General features: G+C 38.6%; 5 protein-coding genes and 2 long non-coding RNA genes across 12 annotated transcripts; 3 read left to right on the forward strand and 4 right to left on the reverse strand.

Moving 5' to 3' along the window:
- Positions 1-34: 34 nt before the first annotated feature.
- On the reverse strand, positions 35-2146 carry LOC124313206 (hatching enzyme 1.2-like). 2 transcript variants are annotated; one of them, XM_046778006.1, is made up of 10 exons: positions 1814-2146; positions 1655-1752; positions 1457-1553; positions 1250-1373; positions 969-1171; positions 814-891; positions 622-731; positions 477-540; positions 252-395; positions 35-172 (listed from the first exon to the last, which is right to left on the reverse strand). In XM_046778006.1, the coding sequence occupies exons 1-10, from the start codon at positions 1815-1817 to the stop codon at positions 54-56; spliced, it is 1041 nt and encodes a 346-aa protein (XP_046633962.1). In that variant the 5' UTR covers positions 1818-2146; the 3' UTR covers positions 35-53. The 2 variants fall into 2 exon arrangements, with proteins under 2 accessions (XP_046633962.1, XP_046633963.1); XM_046778007.1 differs by having other exon boundaries at positions 1679-1752; positions 1814-2140.
- Positions 2147-2849: 703 nt separating this feature from the next.
- Positions 2850-5162, reverse strand: LOC124313774 (E3 SUMO-protein ligase ZBED1-like). Its single transcript, XM_046778585.1, has 5 exons — positions 4799-5162; positions 4640-4726; positions 3978-4580; positions 3412-3916; positions 2850-3348 (listed from the first exon to the last, which is right to left on the reverse strand). Exons 1-5 carry the CDS (start codon positions 5160-5162, stop codon positions 2850-2852), a joined length of 2058 nt encoding a protein of 685 aa, XP_046634541.1.
- Positions 5163-6009: 847 nt separating this feature from the next.
- On the forward strand, positions 6010-8317 carry LOC124313153 (SEC14-like protein 4). 4 transcript variants are annotated; one of them, XM_046777908.1, is made up of 10 exons: positions 6065-6081; positions 6143-6172; positions 6357-6480; positions 6680-6749; positions 6826-6869; positions 6936-7275; positions 7339-7622; positions 7685-7824; positions 7901-8049; positions 8132-8317. In XM_046777908.1, exons 3-10 carry the CDS (start codon positions 6433-6435, stop codon positions 8239-8241), a joined length of 1185 nt encoding a protein of 394 aa, XP_046633864.1. In that variant the 5' UTR covers positions 6065-6081; positions 6143-6172; positions 6357-6432; the 3' UTR covers positions 8242-8317. The 4 variants fall into 4 exon arrangements, with proteins under 4 accessions (XP_046633866.1, XP_046633863.1, XP_046633865.1 ...); XM_046777907.1 differs by having other exon boundaries at positions 6016-6172; XM_046777909.1 differs by having other exon boundaries at positions 6016-6172; positions 7342-7622.
- Positions 8318-8430: 113 nt separating this feature from the next.
- Positions 8431-10751, forward strand: LOC124313160 (SEC14-like protein 2). The gene is made up of 8 exons (XM_046777925.1): positions 8431-8774; positions 8941-9010; positions 9071-9114; positions 9201-9540; positions 9612-9892; positions 9972-10111; positions 10187-10335; positions 10421-10751. Exons 1-8 carry the CDS (start codon positions 8727-8729, stop codon positions 10522-10524), a joined length of 1176 nt encoding a protein of 391 aa, XP_046633881.1. The 5' UTR covers positions 8431-8726; the 3' UTR covers positions 10525-10751.
- Positions 10752-11256: 505 nt separating this feature from the next.
- LOC124313618 lies at positions 11257-12325 on the forward strand. 2 transcript variants are annotated; one of them, XR_006910892.1, is made up of 3 exons: positions 11257-11321; positions 11727-11819; positions 12047-12325. It is a non-coding gene; the product is annotated as an uncharacterized LOC124313618 (long non-coding RNA). The 2 variants fall into 2 exon arrangements; XR_006910891.1 differs by lacking the exon at positions 11257-11321 and adding an exon at positions 11332-11518.
- A 644-nt stretch (positions 12326-12969) lies between these two features.
- On the reverse strand, positions 12970-14705 carry LOC124313775. The gene is made up of 6 exons (XM_046778586.1): positions 14348-14705; positions 14075-14281; positions 13842-14008; positions 13516-13770; positions 13291-13462; positions 12970-13231 (listed from the first exon to the last, which is right to left on the reverse strand). Exons 1-6 carry the CDS (start codon positions 14703-14705, stop codon positions 13062-13064), a joined length of 1329 nt encoding a protein of 442 aa, XP_046634542.1. The 3' UTR covers positions 12970-13061.
- Positions 14706-20666: 5961 nt separating this feature from the next.
- Positions 20667-21360, reverse strand: LOC124313646. Its single transcript, XR_006910946.1, has 4 exons — positions 21244-21360; positions 21050-21163; positions 20886-20990; positions 20667-20818 (listed from the first exon to the last, which is right to left on the reverse strand). It is a non-coding gene; the product is annotated as an uncharacterized LOC124313646 (long non-coding RNA).
- Positions 21361-21827: the final 467 nt, after the last annotated feature.

A 21827-nucleotide genomic window follows, 5' to 3' on the forward strand; every position in this document is an offset into this window, starting at 1 on the left:
CAATGTCAATTATAATTTCATTAACTATTGCAGTGCCAAGTCCTGGATTTGCCTTAACAAACTTCGCAAGATTTCCTGCAGTGCATGTACATGTATGCCATTGCTTCTGAATAGGTACAATATCCAGTTGCTGCCCACGACGGACAATAAGAGCTTTTATCTTGGCATGACGCTATAAATTGACATTGTAAGACAATTTAATTAACAGTTTGTAGATCATGTCATTCACAATTGTTTTATAGTTGACTTACGGCAAACCGAGTTGTCTGTGATTCCACACGATTTCTTGCAATTGGCGTTCATGAAGCTCGGATTCTTGGTACATTCACCTACACTGGCCCACCATTGACAAGATTCAGTTTTAGCATTGTCGTCCACGTTATCGTAAGTCACCTCTATTTTTCGAGGAAAATAAAAAGCAGGGAAATTAATTCAAGATTAATAAGCTAAATTTCTTAGGTGGTTGAAACTATTACTTGGTGGTGGTGGTTTGTAGGGAGTGGGGCAGTTATAGAGTTGATTTATTCGCAACGCATCAATCTGTCAGTACAAACCGGAGATTTCCCCATATCGATACAATTCTGCTTACGTAATGAATAATGAGTTTTTTTTATTACTTACTTTGCTTAATTGTTTTTGGTTTCCAAATAGAGAGCAGCCGTCGGTTGCGGCCATCGTCGGCTTCGACTTGTCAATTTGAAAAGCCTCCTTGTGGTAATGCGTAATGGAATCTAGCGTTTTCGAAACATTTCATTCAAATCAATTCTGTTATTATTTTCGCTTTATTATTGAGATCTAGTTAATTAGATTTACTGTAATCGTAAGGTGTGTTCAGGTTTTTAGCCAGTCCTGTAGCTGTTGACCTTATACCGTACGAAACCTCGTGCACATCTGAAATAAAAAAACAAAAATTATTATATAATAACCTGACTATAATAGCCTGACCATTTCTAATTTGAACTTTTTACCAGCATTGAGATTTTCGTAAAAGACGTTGACGTACTGGTCACGATCTTCACGCTGTTGCTCGTGCCAGAAACCGATACCGTGCATTATCTCGTGCATCACGTACTGCAAACAATCCTTGGCCACAATGAGAGACACGTATTGGACACCTCCCAGCCGACCGATCTCTAACTGTTGTTCCTCCCATTTGCCAGCCCAGCACGTTCTATGTCAATTTACAACCATAATGATTTAAAGGCTACACGTGTCTTGGTTTTGTACGAATTTTCAGTTTAAATGTTACCCAGAAATTAAATGCTCTGTGAAGAAGATGTAATCTGTTTCTGTTGTCTGGGGAACAAATTGAAGGCAGGTGTACTTTTCAAATTCTGCTATGCCATCAAGGATTTTTGCTCTGCTCTCGAAACCTGCAGGAAACAGTTGATTAATTTCTTTATCAGATCAGATCTATGGGAAAGAAACTCAACGCTTAACGGAATGTGTTACTCACTGTATAGACTGCTTATTTGATAGGGAACGATCCCATTAGGCCAAAGGTACGCCTCATTTCCATTCGCTTGACGGGTTGAAGAATTGAAATCTAATCCCTATGCAAATAATTTAAAAGATCAATTAATATGCGCTTTTTCATTTAGCGAAAAAAGATTAAATTGCCCGGTCGGCCGGTCCTCAATTAAATGAAGTATACCCGGTCAATTCCCATCGAAGATACCTTCACAGAGCAAACAGTGCAGCCAACTACAAGTAAAATTAGCCTGCTGCAAAACATTTTATAGGATTTACGATCTATAAAGATAAAAATCAAGTTAGCGCTAGATTTTGATGAACACTTTTAATTAAGACTTACGCATAAGAGCGAACTTCCATAACTGCCAATATATTACGAACAGTCGACATGATTATATATAGGTAGAAATACCGGAAATGTAAACGATGCAGCACTGCTGCGCGATGACGTCAATCAATCGGAACAGAATGTGTAAACTTTTGAGGCTTTGGCATGCTAAAACGATGCAACTGAACAAATGTAGATTCAGTTGATTAATAACTAACCACCTGTACACGTGTGCTGCTATACAAACAATGTTCACGGACTGAAATCTCCATCAAGGTTACCGAAAATATCTTTTTATTTTTAAGATGAAGTATTATTATGGCAATAAAAGGTTGTCACGAGATGGCCACCCAGAAAGGAGCAGACGACGGATGTCAGTAAGGTAACAGGACAGCTGTTCAAGGCAAAAGGATCGCACCGTCAGTTATTACTTCATCCTCGTGTCTAATTTGTTATCGCTTAAAACCCTTGCCTTCACTAGGGATGGCGATATATCGTCAATTACAGATTTCAGATATATCGATATCTTATATCTATATTTTTAGATATATCGCTGCTCAGTATCGATATTAATGGAAATTGGCGCGATTTGTGCTTGTATTTCTACTAATGCAAATCTCATACATGGCGTGTTAGCATAGCATTCACGTTCAATGCGGCACATCCGAGTTCGATTCCCGGTGAAGATAAAAACTATTCTTTATAACTATTTGCGAAAATAATAGGAAAATGTGTATACAAAAATATAAGAAGAAGGAAGCTGCAACTTGCTACCATCAAGCAGCTACTGGTAGAAGCAACCATCAAGCAGCTACTGGTAGAAGCCACTGGTAGGAGGTTGATGAGAACCAGGTGGAGAGAGAGGAGAAGGATAAAGAGTCTTTTAGGAGAAGAATGAGTACCCTTTAGCAAATGTAAAATATTCCTCAACTTCTTTCACGATGACCTCATGGTAAAGATAGCAAAACATGTTAAAATTACTAAGTAGATGCAAAAAGAATCTATTTACTGTTCATAAGAACAAAAAGAACAATAACTGAAGGAAACGTCAGGCATTTCGGTTCAAAAACAAAATTTTGTCAACATGTCGAGGGTTGAGCCGACTCCGGTTTTCGTTAATTAAGTCACCAGCTGCTGAGAAAATTGCTTCTGAAGGTACGGAAGTTGCCGGGATGCAGAAGAATTTCTTTACAACTTCGATAAAAGGTAGCAGACTTCCGTCAAATTGCTTCGACTTCCAGTACTCCAACGGGTCAGAACTCCATGGCATGTAAGGTTGCGATAAGTAATCTTTGAGATTGATGATGATGTTGGCAGTCATGTTGGCGTTCTGACCTGACGTGTTAGCATTTTCAAGGCTAACGAACTGGTCGTGAAAGCTTTCAAAAATGCTTTTCTCCGAAGTCGATGGAACTGCAGCAGAGCTCTGGATGGCCGAAGACGGACATCTACTAGCTGCTGCTCTCAGTTCCGATTCAACACGGAGTTCGGCAATTTCAGCTGACAGACCCCTCCCCTCCGTCAGAAACTTTCCATTTTTCTTGAAGCTAAGAAAAGATAAATTTGGCGATTAAAAGAGGAACACTTGAATGCTTATAAAATAATTTTACCGAGGATCGAGATAGGTAGTAACAAGGGTCGACGTGAGTTTCCGGAGTGATTGATCGAAACGGGACGTTAAGTTGTCAGTCAGATCCTTTATCAATTTTTCCAGTTCCGTGTTGCGTGGCGTTGGTTGCATCGCTCCAAGATTAAATAGAAGAATCCTTATAGAAGGTATAACCTTGGAGAGGGAAGGATAAAATTGTGAACTGAGATCCCTCGTTATATCGTCAAATGGCTTGAGGATGTTTCTCACTCCAGCCAGAATGGTCCATTCAAATTCAGTTAACAACAGATCGGGACGATGCATAAGCAAAAGAGTCGCATCAACCTCGTCCTTCAAGGCCAACAGGCTTTCGATCATGGTGAACTGTGAATTCCATCTGGTGTTATTTTCTTGCTGGAGCTTTGACCTGGATTTGCCATTTGCGGCACAAAGACTCGTAAGTTTCACAGTGGCTGGATTGCTATGGTGAAAAAAAGTTACGATGTCACGGCACTGGGTAAAAAGGCCTAAAAAAATTTTTGTTATTGTTTGATATCAAAGTTAATTCCAAAAATTTTTATCTAATACCTGACAAAGAAAGATTTTTCTTAATAGCATCTTTCACTGCGAGACTTAAAGTATGGGCAAAACAAGGTACATGCCTCCACTTATTAATATCATTCACGGCCTTGACGATATTATTAGCATTGTCAGTTACGACTGCAGCTATTTTGTCGGTCAATTTCCATTCGGACACCAAATCTCTGAGCTCTTTAGCAAGATTTTCAGCAGTGTGGCTGACTTCGATGCACCAAGTTGATAGAACCCTGGAGACAGTTTTCATTTTGTCGCATATGTAATGAACTGTTACCGTTAGATAACCTTCATTGGTAATTGACGTCCAACCATCTGCAGTGAGAGCAACCCATTTAACGGCTGATAACTTTTGCATAAGTTTAAATTTGGCCTCCCTATACAACTCGGGTATAAGAGAATGAGTCAGTGTACTGCGGCTTGGTAGTAAAAGACGTGGATCGATATGACGGATTAGTGCTCGGAAGTTCACATCCTCAACAATCGACAGTGGCTGCATAGATCGAACTATGAAAAGAGTCAGTATCCGGAGAAATGCCTTCATTTTTACTCCGCTGAAAGAGTATGGCAAATTCCCATTAGGAACTTCTGAAGTGCCTACAGAAAAATATTTTTTAAAACTTCATCTCATTTTTAAAAAAAATGTAGATCATTACTCGAGCTTGCATTGGAAGTTTCAGATGAAACCGTATGACCCGATGCAACGCTACTATAGCGGGATGAGCCAGCAGATTCAGAAGTGTCTAATTAAATAATAATAAAGCCAAGATTCGTAATACTTCATTCATATTGGTAATAATAGATTTAAAACTCACTAGGCCTAGACGACGACGAATTTCCATCTGTGCTAACCGTGGCAGGTGCATCATCTTCATCGCGGCTTTCGTTAGCCGTCTCGTTATCAGTCGACTCATTGCATAGCCTACTCTGCGTTGTTGACACCTTAGCCTTTTTTCGAGGGGGTTTCATGGCACTTTTGATGCTGTCAAACGCTTCCGTATGAGTTTTATCGTTTTTACCATCTTTACCCTTTTTGTTCTTAAGATGACTCCATAGATTCGAAGTATTTCCCTTATTGTCTCCTACTTCTTTGCACAAATTGCATTCCCAAACTTTTCTATCATCAACCTCGTATTCGATAAAAAACTCCCAGACGGCACTCGATTTTCTTCGCCCCATTGCAATCACTGACGTATGAATCACAACAAATGACTGACGTAACCTGATTACTCTGTTATTGCCGCCCGACGGAATAATAGGAATTATCCGTCGAAGAATTTTATTGCAATTTTTAAACAGTGTACTTGGTTTTCTGAGCGCTAGATGGCGTTATACAGATATTTAGATATATCTGAATCGAAACAATCGATATAGACTTCTACGGTTTTTCAGATATATCTATATCGCGGTCTAAATATCGCCATCCCTAGCCTTCACGTCCATTAAGTCTCTCTCTCGTAACATGATGAAGGTGGTGCTTCGTCTACAAACTCTAAGTGTCAGTTACATGTGCACGCTATGTACGTCGTGTTCGAACATAGATCTGTATTAGGTTGGTTTCACTACTTGCAAAATGGCCATTAAAACCGTCAAAACCCAAGACACTTCCAAAAATCTTTGGCTTCTTTTGACTTGGACGCCTTTCACCATCAAAGAAATTACGTAGGCTACGCATTTTCAAACCACTTTCCTTACATTCGTATAAGTAAAGATACTGAAATCTTTTTTTTTCAGTCAAAGATATTTTACCTCAACTCAGTTAAGCTTTTGTTGCCAATCTTCTCATTTCCAAGAATAACACTCACAGAAGAAAGAAGGAGCTATGATTCCTAGGCAGTTAGATTAGGCAAGCATGATGCAATACGCGGATAATACCATATCCGCCTTATTTTCCGTTCGTTTATACACTGAGTCACTGTGGATGACACAATAATATCTTTTGTTTTGGTCGCAGCGTAGATGAAATTGTGCTCTCAGTCAGTCAGGATATTTACCTTTCGCCATGCCATTTTGGCGACCTGATTATATGCCAAACTAAACATTGACAGTTCTTTTACAACTGCAGGCTGCAGCTTAGACTAATGGGGTGATCCCTTGGGTTTGTTCTCAAGACAATTTAGAGAATGTTGTTCTGGCTGTTTTGGTTCTCCTGACTTCAGATGTATTACGGTGTCCATGGTCTACGGCAGGTAAACTCTCGGTCTCTCGGTCTCGATTTTCGATTTTCTTTTCGTCTTTCACTTTCTTTTAATCTTTTTAGTTATTTTATTTTGTTGTGCCTTGGCTGTTTTTCACGATCTTTGACGGTTTCGTTTCCCAAATCCAAGTTGTCACATTAACATTTAACATTTATTCAATTATCTTTATGGTTAGTTTGTTGTTGCACAAGAAAACTGCACAAGCCAAGATTTTTGCGTCGATATACGTTTGAATTGGCTACTTTCACGAAATGAATCTCGGTCAGCTCAACGATGCCCAGAGAGGTTTTTTGAAACAGGTATATACTTTGCATCCTCTTATTTCTCCTCCTTATAAGCTATGACGTTCGTTTCTAATGGGAGAATGTTATAAGGCAATCTTAACAAACCCGTTTCGCTCACTTTTTATGAGATTTTATGTCGAATAAGTTCTGTCAGAAACCGGAACTTTGTCGTTTTTTTTTGCATAATAACGTGTGTTTTCTCTCTCGTTCACAGTTTCGCGAGGCGGTCAAAGACTGCAAATTACCCGACTCGGACGACACCTACCTTCTGAGATGGCTCATTGGTAATAATGATTCACAACATTTTCCTTTCTTTCAAATAAATCTAAATATTTAATTGCGTCAAATTTCTGCGGTCAGCTCGCGATTTTGATCTGGACAAGTCGGAAAAAATGCTCCGTGATGTAAGTATTTACAGAAAATGCATTATCTAAATTGTTTTTAAGATTCTACTGATTCAATGTTCAAAGGCGATGGAATGGCGCCATCAGCACAAAATCAACACTCTGCTGGACGACTTCATTTCTCCGGAGGTATTGGCCAAGTATTTCTCAGCTGGATACACTGGCGTAGACAAGCTGAATAGCAGCTTGTTGATCACTCGATTCGGAGCAATGGATCTGAAGGGCATGTTGCTATCAGCCAAAAAGAGAGATTATCTAATGACCGTGGTGGAAGTAGTGGAGAGAGGCATCAGGGCAGCTCAGAATAACCCAACCAAATTCAAGCGATCCCCCGATTTCATCTTCCAGATGACCGTCATTTTCGACATGGCCGGATTTTCAATGCGTCACATTACGTTCAAGCCAGGTATTCAATCGGCCAGTAATAGTAATCCGAAAATCTATATCATGTTATGATTTAATATTGTAATAGCCGTGGAGACTACCCTTCAGTTGCTCCAGATATCCGAGTCGAAATACCCGGAACTACTCCGCTGCGTATTTGTCATCAACGCTCCCAAGATTTTTGCCATCCTCTACTCGATGATGAAACCTTTCATGCACGAGAAAACCAAAAACAAGGTTCAAATCTACAGTCACGATTCCTCCATATGGAAAGCCGCTCTTTTAGCGGAAATCGATCCCGATCAGTTACCCGTTTGCTACGGGGGAACCATGACCGATCCCGATGGAAATCCAAACTGCGTGACAAAAGTAATTTCTTTTTTCCAGTCAAAAGTGTCAATTATTTGCTAATAATAAAATCTACGATGCAGGTCGGTATGGGCGGAGAAGTTCCACGATCTTACTACCTCGATGCCAAGCCTGATCCGACCAATAAGAAAACTTTTACCGTATCCAGGGGATCCAAAGAGCAATTGGAGATCCAAATTAAACAAGCCGGAGCAATCCTTAAGTATACCGCCTTTAAATTACATTTAGTCACTCTCTATCAATTGAAAAAGAGACTATTTTACTTTCCTTTATTGAAGATGGGATTTTTATACGGAAGAAGGAGATCTAGCATTCGCTGTGTACAGGAAAAAAGACGACGAATTGATTCCGATCGTTTCTCACGACCGGATAGACTGTGACGTATCACCGGAAGAGGGTGAAATTCAGTGCGATTACACTGGTGTCTGTAAGTTGTTCATATCTATCAAGCGATTGCTTCTGTTGGCTACATTTTGTTTTTAATACCCAAATTTCTTTTGCCAAAACAGATGTGGTCGAATTTGACAACAGCTACAGCTACTTCCGCTCAAAGAAGATTTGGTTTTCCATCACGGTTTATAACGAACGAATAGAGAACACGGAACCGTTTCAACCTTAAAGCAAAAATACTCGATTGCTTTTAATTAAAGAATTGTAGAAAAATGTGGAGTACATGAAATCCGCGTTCTTACTTACTTCGAACTTGCACACAAAAAATCAAAAAGGATATTACTGATGAAATAGTAAGATTTGAAAAAACCGGATTTTCAAGATGGGATACGAGTCTTTTAGTGGGTCAAACTAACAGCTGCCGCATTCAGGTGTTTTCTTGCTCTAATATTTTCGATCATCAGTAAAACAGGAAATTGAAATGTTGAGCTCAGTCTGTAGTGCGCTTTCCGTCTTTCTAGACGTCTTCGACGTGCGTTGCTCGTGTCAAGTGTTTGCGCAGGCCTTAATTGTTTAGCGACATTTATCCTGGGATTCCGTCGCCAATTTTAATCAGTTACCGCTGCTGTTGTCACTGAGGCGCTGCTGCCATCATTAAACTTCGTTCTTTAAAGTTGATTAATTCCTGCCACAGTTAACTGTTTCATTCCCGAAATGGATCTTGGCCAGCTAAACGATGACCAGAAGGCGGTTTTGAAACAGGTATTTTCGTGTTATAGTTTCTCTTCCTTATTGGTCGGATCTGGGTCAAACGTCCGTGTCTATATGTTCAAACGGATTATTTAAAAATATTTGTGTGGCGGATTGTGTATAGATATTGCGTTAACTAACTTTCTATGCTGAATTATTTCCCTCGTATTACCAACAGTTTCGCGAGGCGGTCAAGGACTGCACACCCCCGCACTCGGACGATGTTTACCTGTTGCGCTGGCTAATCGGTAACTGTATGAATGACAAACATTAATGACACAGTTACATATTTATTGCTCTATTTGCAGCCCGTGATTTTGATTTGGCCAAATCTGAGAAGATGTTCCGGAATGTAAGTGCAAATCAAGAAAATAAATACATAATTTAACCCTTTTTAACTAACAATTTAAATTTTATATTTTCTTATCGCATAACCAGTCGATGGAATGGCGTCGCAAGTACAAAATCGAGACGCTGGAAGAAGACTATAAAACGCCGGAAGTTTTGACCAAGTACTACTCCGCCGGCCACGTAGGCGTGGACAAGCTCAGCAGTTACCTGATGGTGGTGCGATACGGAGCGACGGATTTAAAGGGCATTCTGCAATCGGTCAAGAAGAAGGACTACGTGATGCACGTCATCGAACTGGTGGAGAGGGGCATCAGAACTGTTAGAAATAATCAAGCAAAATACAAGCGACGCCCCGACGCCATCAACCAGGCTTGCGTTATCATGGACATGGCCGGATTCTCAATGCGCCACATTACCTACAAACCAGGTATTTTTAACATTGTTGCAGTTCAAGTTTTGAATAACGGCTATAATTTTTGTTTTTGATCATTTGCTTAGCTCTGGAAACCGCTCTGCAATTAGTCCAGTTTTACGAGGCCAACTACCCGGAATTTCTTCGTCGTGTCTTTGTCATCAATGCGCCCAAGATTTTTTCGCTCCTCTACTCGATGATCAAACCGTTCATGCACGAGAAGACCAGGAATAAAGTTCAAATTTACAGCTACGATTCCGCTCAGTGGCAAGCAGCTCTTTTGGAAGACATTGATCCTGAAGAGTTGCCTGCTTGCTACGGCGGAACTAAGACCGATCCTGACGGAAATCCTAACTGCGTTACCATGGTGATTCCTCCTCAGTTTCCTGATATTTGAACAAATTACAAATTGTCATGCTAAATAATTAATTTTATATGAATTACAGGTCAATATGGGAGGAGAAGTTCCGCGATCCTATTATCTAAACAGCAAACCTGATACGAACTACAAGAAGTATTTGTCGATTGCTAACGGATCCAAGGAGCAATTACAATTTCAAGTTAAGGACGCTAATACCCTCCTAAAGTATGTACTTGAACAAGTCCTTTCAGTAAATAACTGAGTGGTGTGTTAACATCTATTACCTCTGCTCCTATGCAGATGGGACTTCCAATCAGAAGAGGGTGACATTGGATTCGCCGTGTACCGGAAGAAAAGCGGCGAATTGATTCCTGTCGTCCCTTATGACCGAGTCGATTGTCAAATGTCACCGGAAGAAGGAGAAATTCATTGTGAATATGCTGGCCACTGTAAGGATATAGCTATAGTTTTTAAGGTTTTTTTTTTCGTTTTACTATGAAAAGAACACAATGGTATCTCTTAAATTGCTTTCAGATGTGCTGGAATTCGACAACAGCTTCAGCTACTTCCGCTCAAAGAAGATTTGGTATTCGATTACGATGGAGTCAAGCAAAGGGGTCTGTGAGAACGGCAACTAATTTGAATTAAAGTCCGAATTTGATTCAGTGACACTGGTGGAGCTGAAAAGTGACTAAAAGGAATAACAAATAGTGATAATTAGATATTAGTTTAGAATCGCTTACAAATTCGCACGACACTAACGCAATCATTATTAAAAAATACATGTATATATGTTACGTATATGTTACATACGCGCGGGCATGCAAGTCTAGAAATAAACTGGAACAATATCAGTAAGATATCACCTCCTTGTGAATCTGCTAGCCACATCACTTAAGTTCTCGACCAATCCTTTGACTGGAAAACTTTGGCCTAGTCCGTGCCACATCCTCTCATCGTCGAAACTTATCCCCCAAAAGAAATCGACGAACAAAGAAGTCACATTTAACGAGGTCCTGTCGCTTGTTTCTAATTCGTTAGAAGACAAAGTCTACCGGAACACCAATAAGGTGAGAAGGTGCGCGAAATTGGCGTGTTTGTTAATCATAGACAGTCTTGGCTTGTGCTTGTCTTAGGTCGCTCTCGGATCTGCTACTTGCCTACGGCATTTGCTTTATTCAAGTTTCTAACACCATTTTAAAATCATTTTGAAAAATTAGTCGTTATACTGATGAACATTTTGTATTCATATTTAGTTCACAGTCGCATTCATGTTTAGTTTAGCCACTTGCTTCCCGCTTTTGAAGTTTGCAGAGTTGCCAGAGTCCCGGAGATGCGGACGTTTATTGCATATTTGCAAATGGCAAATTGGCAATGTTGCCCGTTCTTTTCAAGATGGCTGCTGGCATTGATACAGGAGTGATGGCTTTTCCCGGTTGGTAAAATTAATTTTCGCTTTATGTTCTCCTGCAAACATTATTTAAAATGTAAAAACCGATCTGATGTGAAATCTTAAAGTCTAGCTCAGAGAATTTTGGCTATCTCTTCCTCAGATCAGGCAATGCGATTTTTTTAAGGAATTGTGCTTGTCACATGTGTGGTGTGTATTCTAATCCAGCATGCTAAATGATTGTAAGTAGTTAATGGGTGTAGTTATAGTCATCATACATTGAACTTCAAACCATTTGTTCTTTCCTTTGGTTGGTTGGGATAATTGTAACTTTGTAAGCTGTTTTTAGGGAATTGCGTGGTCTGTCTTCATTCTTTACCATTCCGTCACAGTTTTTTCATTCTGAATGATGTTTGAAATAATCAATTTACTTTTCACTGTTTCCTCTAGATTCCTGACTGACGATTTTCCTGGTGTTGTGGAAGTGAGGACTACAGAAGCAGATTGCTGATTCAAATATGTTCCAGCATTTCTTCTGTAGTGGTAAATGTTAGCCTTTTCTAGATCATAACTAAGTCTGTTTTAAATTCTTTCAATTTTTTCCTAGCGAGCTTCTACACGCGCTTTACATTTACACTTGACTTTGTTTACTTTAGGTTATTCACCACATAGTTTAACTTTACTCATGTCTTGGTGTTGTTTTACACGTTAGATTCTATCTGTTCCTCTAAAATCTGTTCATCTGAAGTAATTAGAAATTTGTTCAATAGATTTCACAGCCAGATGAAGTCCGAGATTCTGCAGTGCTGTCTAATGTGCTCATGGTTTAGTGCAGCCAGCTGATAAATGGTGTGGTGAGCTGCTGCATTGTGCTGGTGTGGTGAGCTGCTGCTTATTCTAACAGATATCAAATATATTTTGTCTGCCTCAATAGTAGAACTTATTCCAAACTGATATCATGGTATCCTCATTCCTATACATATGATTGTTTGTTTGATTTTATGGTGAGGTTTGATTGGTTAGTGAATAATAAATAACATTTATATTAATTTATGGAATTGCTTACCCTACTAGCACACTTACATAAATAGAATGTAACATGGATGTACATTAATGGATGTGCGACATAGATTTCGTACGTTCTATGGACATAACCTAACCATCCAATTTACCCCTCCGTTCGATGTGGGATGCGTACGTTGTATGTATGTACGAAGAAGAACAATGATTAAAGGAATAAATTGGCCATAAACGTACGTCAATGTACATCCGATTCAAATCGGATTCTATATGAATCGGATGTACATTGAATCAAACGGTACATACCCTTTGTATCCAGAGGGTATGTACCGTTTTACATACCAGGTATATACAGATTTCGATTGAAAAATAATGAGTTCATTTTTTGGATATTGGGATGTAAATTGAATGGACCCAGTACATTTAATGTGTATCGATAACGAACGAATAAAAACGCTTAAAAATTCTCGTAACCAACTTTATTAATTAAGGACAGACATACATGTTAATACACGTGAATGTAATAAAGTTACTAGGCAACTAGGGGTTTCTGCACGGCACGGCGCGCCAACTTGACATTCTTGATTCTTCAACATATCTTGATTTTGGATTTTGAATAATCCATGAGAAGTGATTCTTGATTGGTTGAAATTGAATTTGGATTTTCAATAATCCATGAGAAGTGATTCTTGATTGGTTGAAATTGAATTTGACTAAGTGGGGTAAGGCATGATGGTCCTTAACTCACAACTGAAACGACGATTTTCAATCCACACCATTGGGAAGTTGTGGATGATCAGCCGTGCCTGCTGGGCGCTTCTTCGCGCGAAGCTTAGTGCGAACTTTTTCAGGAGCGCGGACGAAAAACTTCCTGGTCTCATGTTCAAACACCGCATCCTTGAGATCTGCGTACGTAGCGTTCATTCTGATTCCCTCTGTAACGATAGAAATTACAATTAATATAATAAGCGAAAAAGTGAATAAAAAGCCTTACTTAATACAGCATCCTTAATCGATGAAAGTTCTAGCCCATGTTTCTGGTGAGTGCCTCTTTTGACACCCTTCCAATTGCAGTCAGAGCGACACTCAATGGAAGTAATTTTGATCCACGCCCGACAAATCGCATCCGATTCCGACATCCCACCACACGACTTTACTAACTGATACTGCCAAAGTACATGTAAAAATTTGTTATGTAAAACTTGACGTAAACTATTACCACAATTGCAGCTTTAGATGGGTCTTCATTTAGTATGTCTTCAAGCTTAATGAATTCTTCAACGTTTGCTAGCGGAAAAGATACTGGTAAATTTTCGATGTCAGCAAAAGTAGTTTCTTCAGTTGCCGTCTTCTCCACCTTCTTATCTATGGATAAAATTTTTCGATCCATCTCCTTCATTGTAGCATTGACTTGCTTCAGGGCACGAAGAATGTGAAAATCTTGTTGTGATACTACATAACGGTTAAACGTTCCCTGCAAGATGAACACAATTATTTGAAACTAGATCATGAGAGAATTAAACATCCTTTGGAATCGGAAACTACCATTGTCCCAGATGAACCACATGCTGGAGTGCCGGAGGACCCAGCAACGACATTCTCTGTATAAGTTGAGCCAGAAGCGCCTGAATTCATGCGTTGAACTTGTCCATGGATTTGCATAGAACGATCTTCAACTTCATTGCTAGACTGTGGAGAAGTGATTGGTGAACCTGAAATTTAAGAACAATATGTTAAAATATATCAAAGTTTGGCATTTTCCTAACATTTACACTTACTGATTAACTGACTGCAGATCTCTTGAGTTGGTGACACTGCATTCCCTTCGTTTGGTAGCGAACTACAATATCCTGATGTACTTTCATTGATTCTTTTTCTATAAGTTGAGCCAGCAGCGCCTGAATTCTTGCGTTGAACTTGTCCATGGATTTGCATAGAACGATCTTCAACTTCACTGCTAGACTGTGGAGAAGTGATTGGTGTACCTGAAATTGTAATCCAATATGTTAAAATATATCAAAGTTGGGCATTTTCCTACCATTTACACTTACTGATTAACTCACTGCAGATCTCTTGAGTTGGTGATACTGCATTCTCTTCGTTTGGTAGCGAACTATAATATCCTGGTGTACCTTCATCTGAAAGGGCCGTTGACTGGGCGACCGGCAATAGGAATGGGGCAGGAGGCAATCCATTTTTCATCAGTTGTGAAGCACTTTCTTCTTCGCTACACGAAGATGAGTCAAAATGGTAGTCAATTGCAGGAGAAAAGGGTCTCCTCATCCTGCGAACCCTCTTACCCCTTCCAAGATCTTCGGGCTCAGAAGATAAATCTGTCTTTTGAGTGGCAGAAATTTCTTTGGCTTTAGCTTCGTTGTAGCTTCCTAAAAGGAGATTTGAACGAGACATTACAAAATATTCTAAAATAATTTTAATAGACCAATCACCAAAAGTCTATCTGTATAGAATTACCAAAAGTCTTATTTCTCTTATCCGCATAGAATGAGGCCCACTCTCTCTTGGGTTGAGTCCTACTCTTGATTTCCTTTGTCTGATGAAAATGTGGCCAAACACAGCAGAATTTGTCGTCTACGTAGTAACACCAGATATCTGGCACCACACATACTTGTAATCCTTCAGGTGTGTGTAAGTCTACAATGTAGAACTCCCCTTTCTGAAAACAGAATGAATTTTTTTAAATAAAGTAGCACAAACAATTTAAATTAAAAGAAAATATTACATCTTCGAAGAACATAACACTTGGCTGATCTGGTGATTTGCCAAAAGGTGAAAATAAGATTGTGAAAATAAGATCTTCACTCTTCAGTAGAGAAAGAAACTAGAAAGATGGATTGACAATGGACAATGGAACAATGGCGACTACGACGCTTGGTTTTTTTTACAGCGAAGGTGGTTGCCAGCTTTATAAAATCAATTTGATTGAAAAACTGCAAAAACATTTATTTTTGTTTACGACAATAAAAGAGTTTCAACACAAAAATAAAACGTTAATATTTTTCCAAACATTTCTTTACAAAAAGTTAATTGTTAAATGAATCTAAATGAACCACACTTCCCGTCATGCAACGCCGTTGAGTAGACGCCATGGACAGATTCGATGACGTTATTTAACGCAACTAAGCATCTATAGTAAAGTTTTGACAAATAACAAGTGATAATTAGAAATATTTGAATTAATTGCGTTAAAATGAGTGTTCCGATCGAACTAAAAAGGAAGCGGCGGCAGAAAGATGTAGTGTCAAAAAGACAAACCAGAAATAGAATTAATTCAGAAATGCAAAGTTACTCAACCCAAGCAAAAGTTACGATATCTGAAGCAAATCCTGTCACTTCTGCTGCTACAGTGCTGAACTATTTGGATCACGATGCAATTGTTGATCCTGTCGTGTGTTTGAATGCCTCCAAAGAAAACACCTGCCATATCTCTGTTATGTCAGCAGGTACTGTTCAGATTCATTATGAAAGTTTGTCGTAACATGAAATGTTAACTAAATCTTCTTTTCTTTGCAGATATTACGACATCTGAAGCAAATCATGACACTTCTGCTGCTACAGTGCTGAATTATCTGGATTACGTAGATGCAATTGTTGATCCTGTCGTGTGTTTGAATGCCTCCAAAGAAAACACCTGCCATATCTCTGTTATGTCAGCAGGTACTGTTCAGATTCATTATGAAAGTTTGTCGTAACATGAAATGTTAACTAAATCTTCTTTTCTTTGCAGATGTTACGACATCTGAAGCAAATCATGACACTTCTGCTGCTACAGTGCTGACATATCTGGATTACGTAGATGCAATTGTTGATCCTGTTGTGTGTCTGAATGCCTCCAAAGAAAATACTTGCTATATTTCTGGTATGTCAGCAGGTACTGTTCAAATTCATTTCCAAAGTTTGACGTAACATGAAATGTTAACTAATTCTTCTTATCTTTGTAGATGTTGATCAGCTTTTAGAGGAAGACCCTTGTAGTGATGACGAATTTGATGACGCTATTTCTCAAATAATATTGTCGGATGATGAAGAAGATGAAGTCGGCTTAGAATACCAAAGTGCAATTGACTGGGATTCCTACGCTGATAGTGAAGAAGAAGATTCATCAGTCCAAACGAAACCAGTTGCTGTTGAAGACGGTGAAACTGATGTGAAAAACAAGATCGCAGAATGGGTCGTCAGTTGTCGAATTCCACATGTTCATGTCAATTCTCTGTTGAGAATTTTAAAAACTGAAGCGAACCTACAATACCTTCCTCTGGATACCAGGACTCTGCTAAAGTCGAAGAGAGGAAAGCTAACATTCATTGATGTGCCCCCCGGAAAGTATTATCACATAGGAGTAGAACAATTGTTGGTTTCATTTCTGCTCGAACTGAAGTCACAAGGAATACCAATTCCAAAGCACATACGTTTATTCTTCAATGTTGATGGGATTCCATTGAGTAAAAGTAGTTCCAGTGAATTCTGGCCTATTCTTTTCCGTGTAGTCGGTGAGTGTGAACATAATAACAATTTATTCACAAAACTTATTTAATTGACAAACGTTTTATAACTAGGATTCCCTAACGTATTTGTTGCTGGTATCTACCATGGCCCCGGAAAACCAAAGGATGTTAATCAATTTCTTTCGTCGTTTTGGAAGGACATTATGGACTTGAAATCAAGAGGCCTCACCGTTATGGGTACACAAGTTGCAGTTTCAGTAGCCGGTATGTCTTGTGATGCCCCTGCCACTACATTCTTGCTAAATATTGCCACTCACAATGCGTATTATGGTTGTCGGAAGTGTACAACAAAGGGCAGTTGGGTTCGTAACGTTTATAAAGATTTAGCACCCAAAAAGGGAGGTAGAGTAACATACCCGGATATTGATGAAATTCTACGAACAGATAGCTCTTTTCGTAATAGGTCGCAGATTCAACATCACGATAAAAATGGTATTCGTTCTATTATTGAGGATTTTTTTGATGATATCGTTAAAGCTGTCGTCATAGATCCAATGCACTGCGTGTACATTGGTGTGCACAAGAAGCTGGTGGGAATATGGTTTAACCATCCTTTCGATAACGTAAGAATGTCAGCAGAACACCTTTCAAATATTTCAATTTTTCGTGAATGGCTTCGCCAATATGTTCCATCTGACTTCGTTCGAAAACCTAGATCCGTTAAAGATTTGCCAAGCTGGAAAGCCACAGAACATAGACTTGATCTGAATTATCTAGGACCTATAGTATATAAATTATACCTTAATCAAAAGTGCTACGACCATTTCATCTTGCTTCACGTAGCCATTCGTTTGCTGTCCAATCAGGATCTTTGTCATAAATATGCGAACTACGCCAATGATCTCTTGCGACTCTTTGTAAGAGTTAGCTCTAAAATTTATGGTGATAAATTTGTTTCATTCAATGTGCACTGTCTTATTCATTTGGCGGAAGACGTCAAAAATCACGGTTCTCTTGATGAATTCAGTGCCTTTTGTTATGAAAATAAATTACAACTGATAAAAAACATGTTGAAAAAAAGCGGTAGACCGTTACAGCAAATCGTGCGTAGGTTGGACGAAGAGAATCGCGTTTTATCGTCATTAAGAAAATCACACTGCATTAATCTAGATCGGTTTACACTACAAGACAGTCATTGTTGCGGTCCAATTGTAGAAGGTTTGACTTGTGTGGAACAATTTAAAAAACTTTCTTTCAAAAACACTTTTATTAGTTCCGTCATACCAGATAACTGCGTGTTTATCAATGATGCTAGTAATTCATTCAAAGTTGTTTTAGTACAAAATTGGATAAGAACAAGTAACAGGGAGATTCTTTTAATGGGAAGGAGATACTTGAAACATGAAGACTTGTATACTTATCCGCTTCCCTCATCGCAATTTCACGAAATAGTGGTTTCTCGTCTGTCAAATGTCCTGGAGTGTTACTCGTTAACATCTGTAAAATTTAAAGCCGTTCACGTTCCAACAACTTTTCCAGAAACTGGATCGTTCTTGGTAAATCCTTTAATGAATATTAATGTAAATTGAAATTGTATTGAATATGTTGGTCTGCTTTGTATCAATACAAATCGTGATTTAAAACGCCTCTCTGTACTTCAATTTTGGAATGCATAAAAATAATATAGCTCACGCTATTTAAAAGCCTCGTAGAGTTGAATGTCGATTTGAAACCATCAATTAATTGATGGTTTGAACGTTAACTTACGCAATTTGATAATTTAATTAACAATTTAGCCAATGCATGTTTTTTGGTACCATTTTTTATATACTGGCGTCATCCAACTATGATGTAGTAAAATGAATCAGACTACATACAGATGTGTATGTGCACTTAACATTCGTTCTCTGTCCTAAACAGGACAGAAGACTAGCTATTTTCATGTCCATATTTGTACGTAAAATGAATACTATATTCCATATACAAACAGTATAACATGGATATACAAAATGGATTAATCGGGTCATGGATTCATAATCCAATTTCGTACATTACGAGCATGTACAATAGTGATCCAATCGCATTCACTGTTTTAACATCCGAGTTTGTATGTACCCATCATATCCATTATTGGATGACAAAAAATGTTAAAACTACATCCGCTATTGTACATTACGAGCATGTACAATAGTGATCCAATCGCATTCACTGTTTTAACATCCGAGTTTGTATGTACCCATCATATCCATTGTTGGATGAGAAAAAATTTTAAAACTACATCCGCTATTGTACATTACGAGCATGTACAATAGTGATCCAATCGCATTCACTGTTTTAACATCCGAGTTTGTATGTACCCATCATATCCATAGTTGGATGAGAAAAAATTTTAAAACTACATCCGCTATTTTACAGTCATCTAACGTAATACGAATATACAAAGTAGAATGTACGAAATTTATTTTATTTCGTTCAATTTTGTACATTTATGTTATATTCCGTGGCCATCCCACACGGATGAGTATGGAAAACGGATGGAAGTACATTCATATTATGTTATTTGGATCCCATGTGTTAGTAGGGTATATTGTCCCACCTCCACCCACAATTCCTCCACTTTTTTCAAACATAACATAAATACATACACATATACACACATACAATTAGGTAACCCGTTGGCTGCCACGCCGTACAACCCGTAGGTTGTTTTCTACTCTCTACGCGCCATGTCTGGAGTATCCATGACCAAGGTTGGACTTGATTGCTGACAAGTCCGGGCTGACACGGTGACAAGGGAGGATGGAATGCACGGCTTTAGGAGGCCTCTAGGAGGCCCGTGCTAAGGAGCTAGGGGAGAACAAAGGCGTGGCAGACAACGGGTTAACTAACACAAACACAAATATTACCAACAACAAATGATGATCCGCGCTGACATTTTGGAGATACCGGCGACGTTTTAGTGTCCATCTTCTCGACGTTTACAATGCATTACCTGAATAAAGAGAAAACAATTATTATTGAAAGTTACATAATAGTCACATAATTCATATAGGTTCATTGTTCTGGTTTTTTTGCTCAAAACTTTAAACGCCAGCTTTAAATTGCTTAAAATCTTCATGATAATATTGAGAACTGTACACATAACAAAGCTCACTTGCTAGTCTTTAAAAAAAAATTCCGGAAGTATACCGGAAGTAACCACAGCGCCTCAACCATTGAGCTGTCGTCAAATTAAACCACATATTCGTGATCTCCATAAAATTTGGGGTCGATTAGCTGTGTTTAGAACGAAATCCAAAATTTGGCCAAAATCGAGAATTTTCCTGAACTATAGTTCAGGAAAATTTTCAAAACCGGAAGTACGAAAACGTACAAAAAAAAACATGAACTTTACCACAAATTCGACGAGGATCACGAATATGTGGTTGTTTTGTTCGTCAATTGAATATTTACTGAACTACTGACTAAAAAGAGAAAACCGGAAGTAGAAAAAAAAAACACATTATTAAAAATCTAACAAGTGAGCTTTGTTGGGGGAATAGTAATAGTCAGTTATCACTAAATATTTCAACAAAATAACTGCCAATAAATGTTTAAAGAGAGTTGCAATTTACTGAAACTGACTGTTTTGACAGCTGCAAATTATCAAAAAGCCATCTAGCGTTCGAAAAAAGAAACGTCCAAGTAAAAGTTCGTTTGAGCGTAAGAAGGCCCTGATTTTGGAAACTATTACACAGAGTCTAACGCAACTAGACTATTGATAAATAACCAACGAAAATAAGTCAAATTGTTGGGTACCTGGGCATTATCCCGTGGTGAGTGACTGAAGGGTTGTAACAGACTAACAGCGGACGGAAGCGATCATGAAGTGGTCCAGAAACTCGCCAAGTCGCCAGTGAAAAACAAATTGTGTTTAGAAGCAGTGAAGCTAGATGAGCGTGCGTCGCGAAGATAACGATGGACGTTGGTGGAAGTCCCTCTTCCGTCATGGGCAAAGGCCAGCATTGGCACAAGAATCTCCGTGCCAGGACCACACGATCCATAAAGAAACTGCGTGCTCTGTAATAAAAAAAAATGTTTTACATTAATGAAAATAAAACAATGAATAAAGAATATCAATCTTTACCTTTTCTAAGAAGCACACTGAAAGCACTCATGAAATAACCGTAAAAAAATGGAATCCATAGCAACCAACAGCATTACTCCATATGTTGAGAGAAATTTCCTGATGCTAAAGAAAGTGTCATGAAGTATTGCAGTAGCGTGGTGATAGGTGGTATTGATGCTTACCTTATCATATGGGTGATGAATTTAGTAAGACATTTGACTTTCATCAAGCAGATCTGATACATGTACATACACATGGCAGGTTATTCACTTCACACTCTTCATGTCTCTGAAACTCTAAGTTGGAATGGGACAAGGAAATTCTCAATGTTATTAACAAATTTACACAGATTTACCAATAAGAAATAAAACTCTACCTATTTCTTAGCTGGGTTTCCTTCTAAACCAAAGCAAAAACAGCCATAACAACAAACATGCTGCTGCAGGGTGCGCCACCAAAATTCCGAGATGCAGAAAAGATCCTATGGTTCATGAGCAAGAATACCTATGTTAAATGAAAATCTGAATTGTAATGGTCTGGTAGTAATATTGGGGAAATACCTTATCTCGGCACGTACATTTGTATTCCAATCTATGTGTGCTTCAAACATGGGCCTAATGGATGGAAATTGACTGTCAAATGCTAAGTCATCATTGTTAGAATGACTGACAGTATTCATCTATAATTTGAAGAAATAAGTTAGTACAGTATAAAAATAAGGTAACTAGGTCAAGATAAACCTACGTAAGTTACGAAGTTCAATTTGGTATATGAAATCACAGGAATATAAGTATAAATTAATTTGTTTCGCTCTTTTGGCCTCGTTTCATGTAACAACAACAAAGGCGACACTGGCGACATCTGGTAATGTTTTGAACATTAAGTTGGTTGCACAGTCGCATCTCAAATTATTGGAGTTCTATTGTCGCATAGTGGAGTTCTATTGTCGGGTATTTACCG

The sequence above is a fragment of the Daphnia pulicaria genome, chromosome 9 (genome assembly GCF_021234035.1).
Source record: "Daphnia pulicaria isolate SC F1-1A chromosome 9, SC_F0-13Bv2, whole genome shotgun sequence".
Classification (NCBI taxonomy): Eukaryota; Metazoa; Arthropoda; class Branchiopoda; order Diplostraca; family Daphniidae; genus Daphnia; species Daphnia pulicaria.

What these genes read in the sequence shown, in the direction of transcription:
- LOC124313206 (XM_046778006.1), bottom strand. An exon ending in ACAGAGCATTTAATTTCTGG is followed by an intron (nt 1,172 to 1,249) that starts GTAACATTTAAA and finishes AAATTGACATAG; the next exon opens with AACGTGCTGGGCTGGCAAAT. An exon ending in TTACGAAAATCTCAATGCTG is followed by an intron (nt 892 to 968) that starts GTAAAAAGTTCA and finishes TTTTTATTTCAG; the next exon opens with ATGTGCACGAGGTTTCGTAC.
- LOC124313774 (XM_046778585.1), bottom strand. Translation starts at nt 5,162, where the DNA reads ATGGGGCGAAGAAAATCGAGTGCCGTCTGGGAGTTTTTTATCGAATAC. An exon ending in AACTTCCAATGCAAGCTCGA is followed by an intron (nt 4,581 to 4,639) that starts GTAATGATCTAC and finishes ATTTTTCTGTAG; the next exon opens with GCACTTCAGAAGTTCCTAAT. An exon ending in GAAAAATCTTTCTTTGTCAG is followed by an intron (nt 3,917 to 3,977) that starts GTATTAGATAAA and finishes AAATTTTTTTAG; the next exon opens with GCCTTTTTACCCAGTGCCGT.
- LOC124313153 (XM_046777907.1), top strand. Translation starts at nt 6,433, where the DNA reads ATGAATCTCGGTCAGCTCAACGATGCCCAGAGAGGTTTTTTGAAACAG. An exon ending in TCACATTACGTTCAAGCCAG is followed by an intron (nt 7,276 to 7,338) that starts GTATTCAATCGG and finishes TTAATATTGTAA; the next exon opens with TAGCCGTGGAGACTACCCTT. An exon ending in ATCCAAACTGCGTGACAAAA is followed by an intron (nt 7,623 to 7,684) that starts GTAATTTCTTTT and finishes TCTACGATGCAG; the next exon opens with GTCGGTATGGGCGGAGAAGT.
- LOC124313160 (XM_046777925.1), top strand. Translation starts at nt 8,727, where the DNA reads ATGGATCTTGGCCAGCTAAACGATGACCAGAAGGCGGTTTTGAAACAG. An exon ending in CCTGTTGCGCTGGCTAATCG is followed by an intron (nt 9,011 to 9,070) that starts GTAACTGTATGA and finishes CTCTATTTGCAG; the next exon opens with CCCGTGATTTTGATTTGGCC. An exon ending in GACGCTAATACCCTCCTAAA is followed by an intron (nt 10,112 to 10,186) that starts GTATGTACTTGA and finishes GCTCCTATGCAG; the next exon opens with ATGGGACTTCCAATCAGAAG.
- LOC124313775 (XM_046778586.1), bottom strand. Translation starts at nt 14,705, where the DNA reads ATGTCTCGTTCAAATCTCCTTTTAGGAAGCTACAACGAAGCTAAAGCC. An exon ending in GATCTGCAGTCAGTTAATCA is followed by an intron (nt 14,009 to 14,074) that starts GTAAGTGTAAAT and finishes CTTAAATTTCAG; the next exon opens with GTTCACCAATCACTTCTCCA. An exon ending in GATTAAGGATGCTGTATTAA is followed by an intron (nt 13,232 to 13,290) that starts GTAAGGCTTTTT and finishes CTATCGTTACAG; the next exon opens with AGGGAATCAGAATGAACGCT.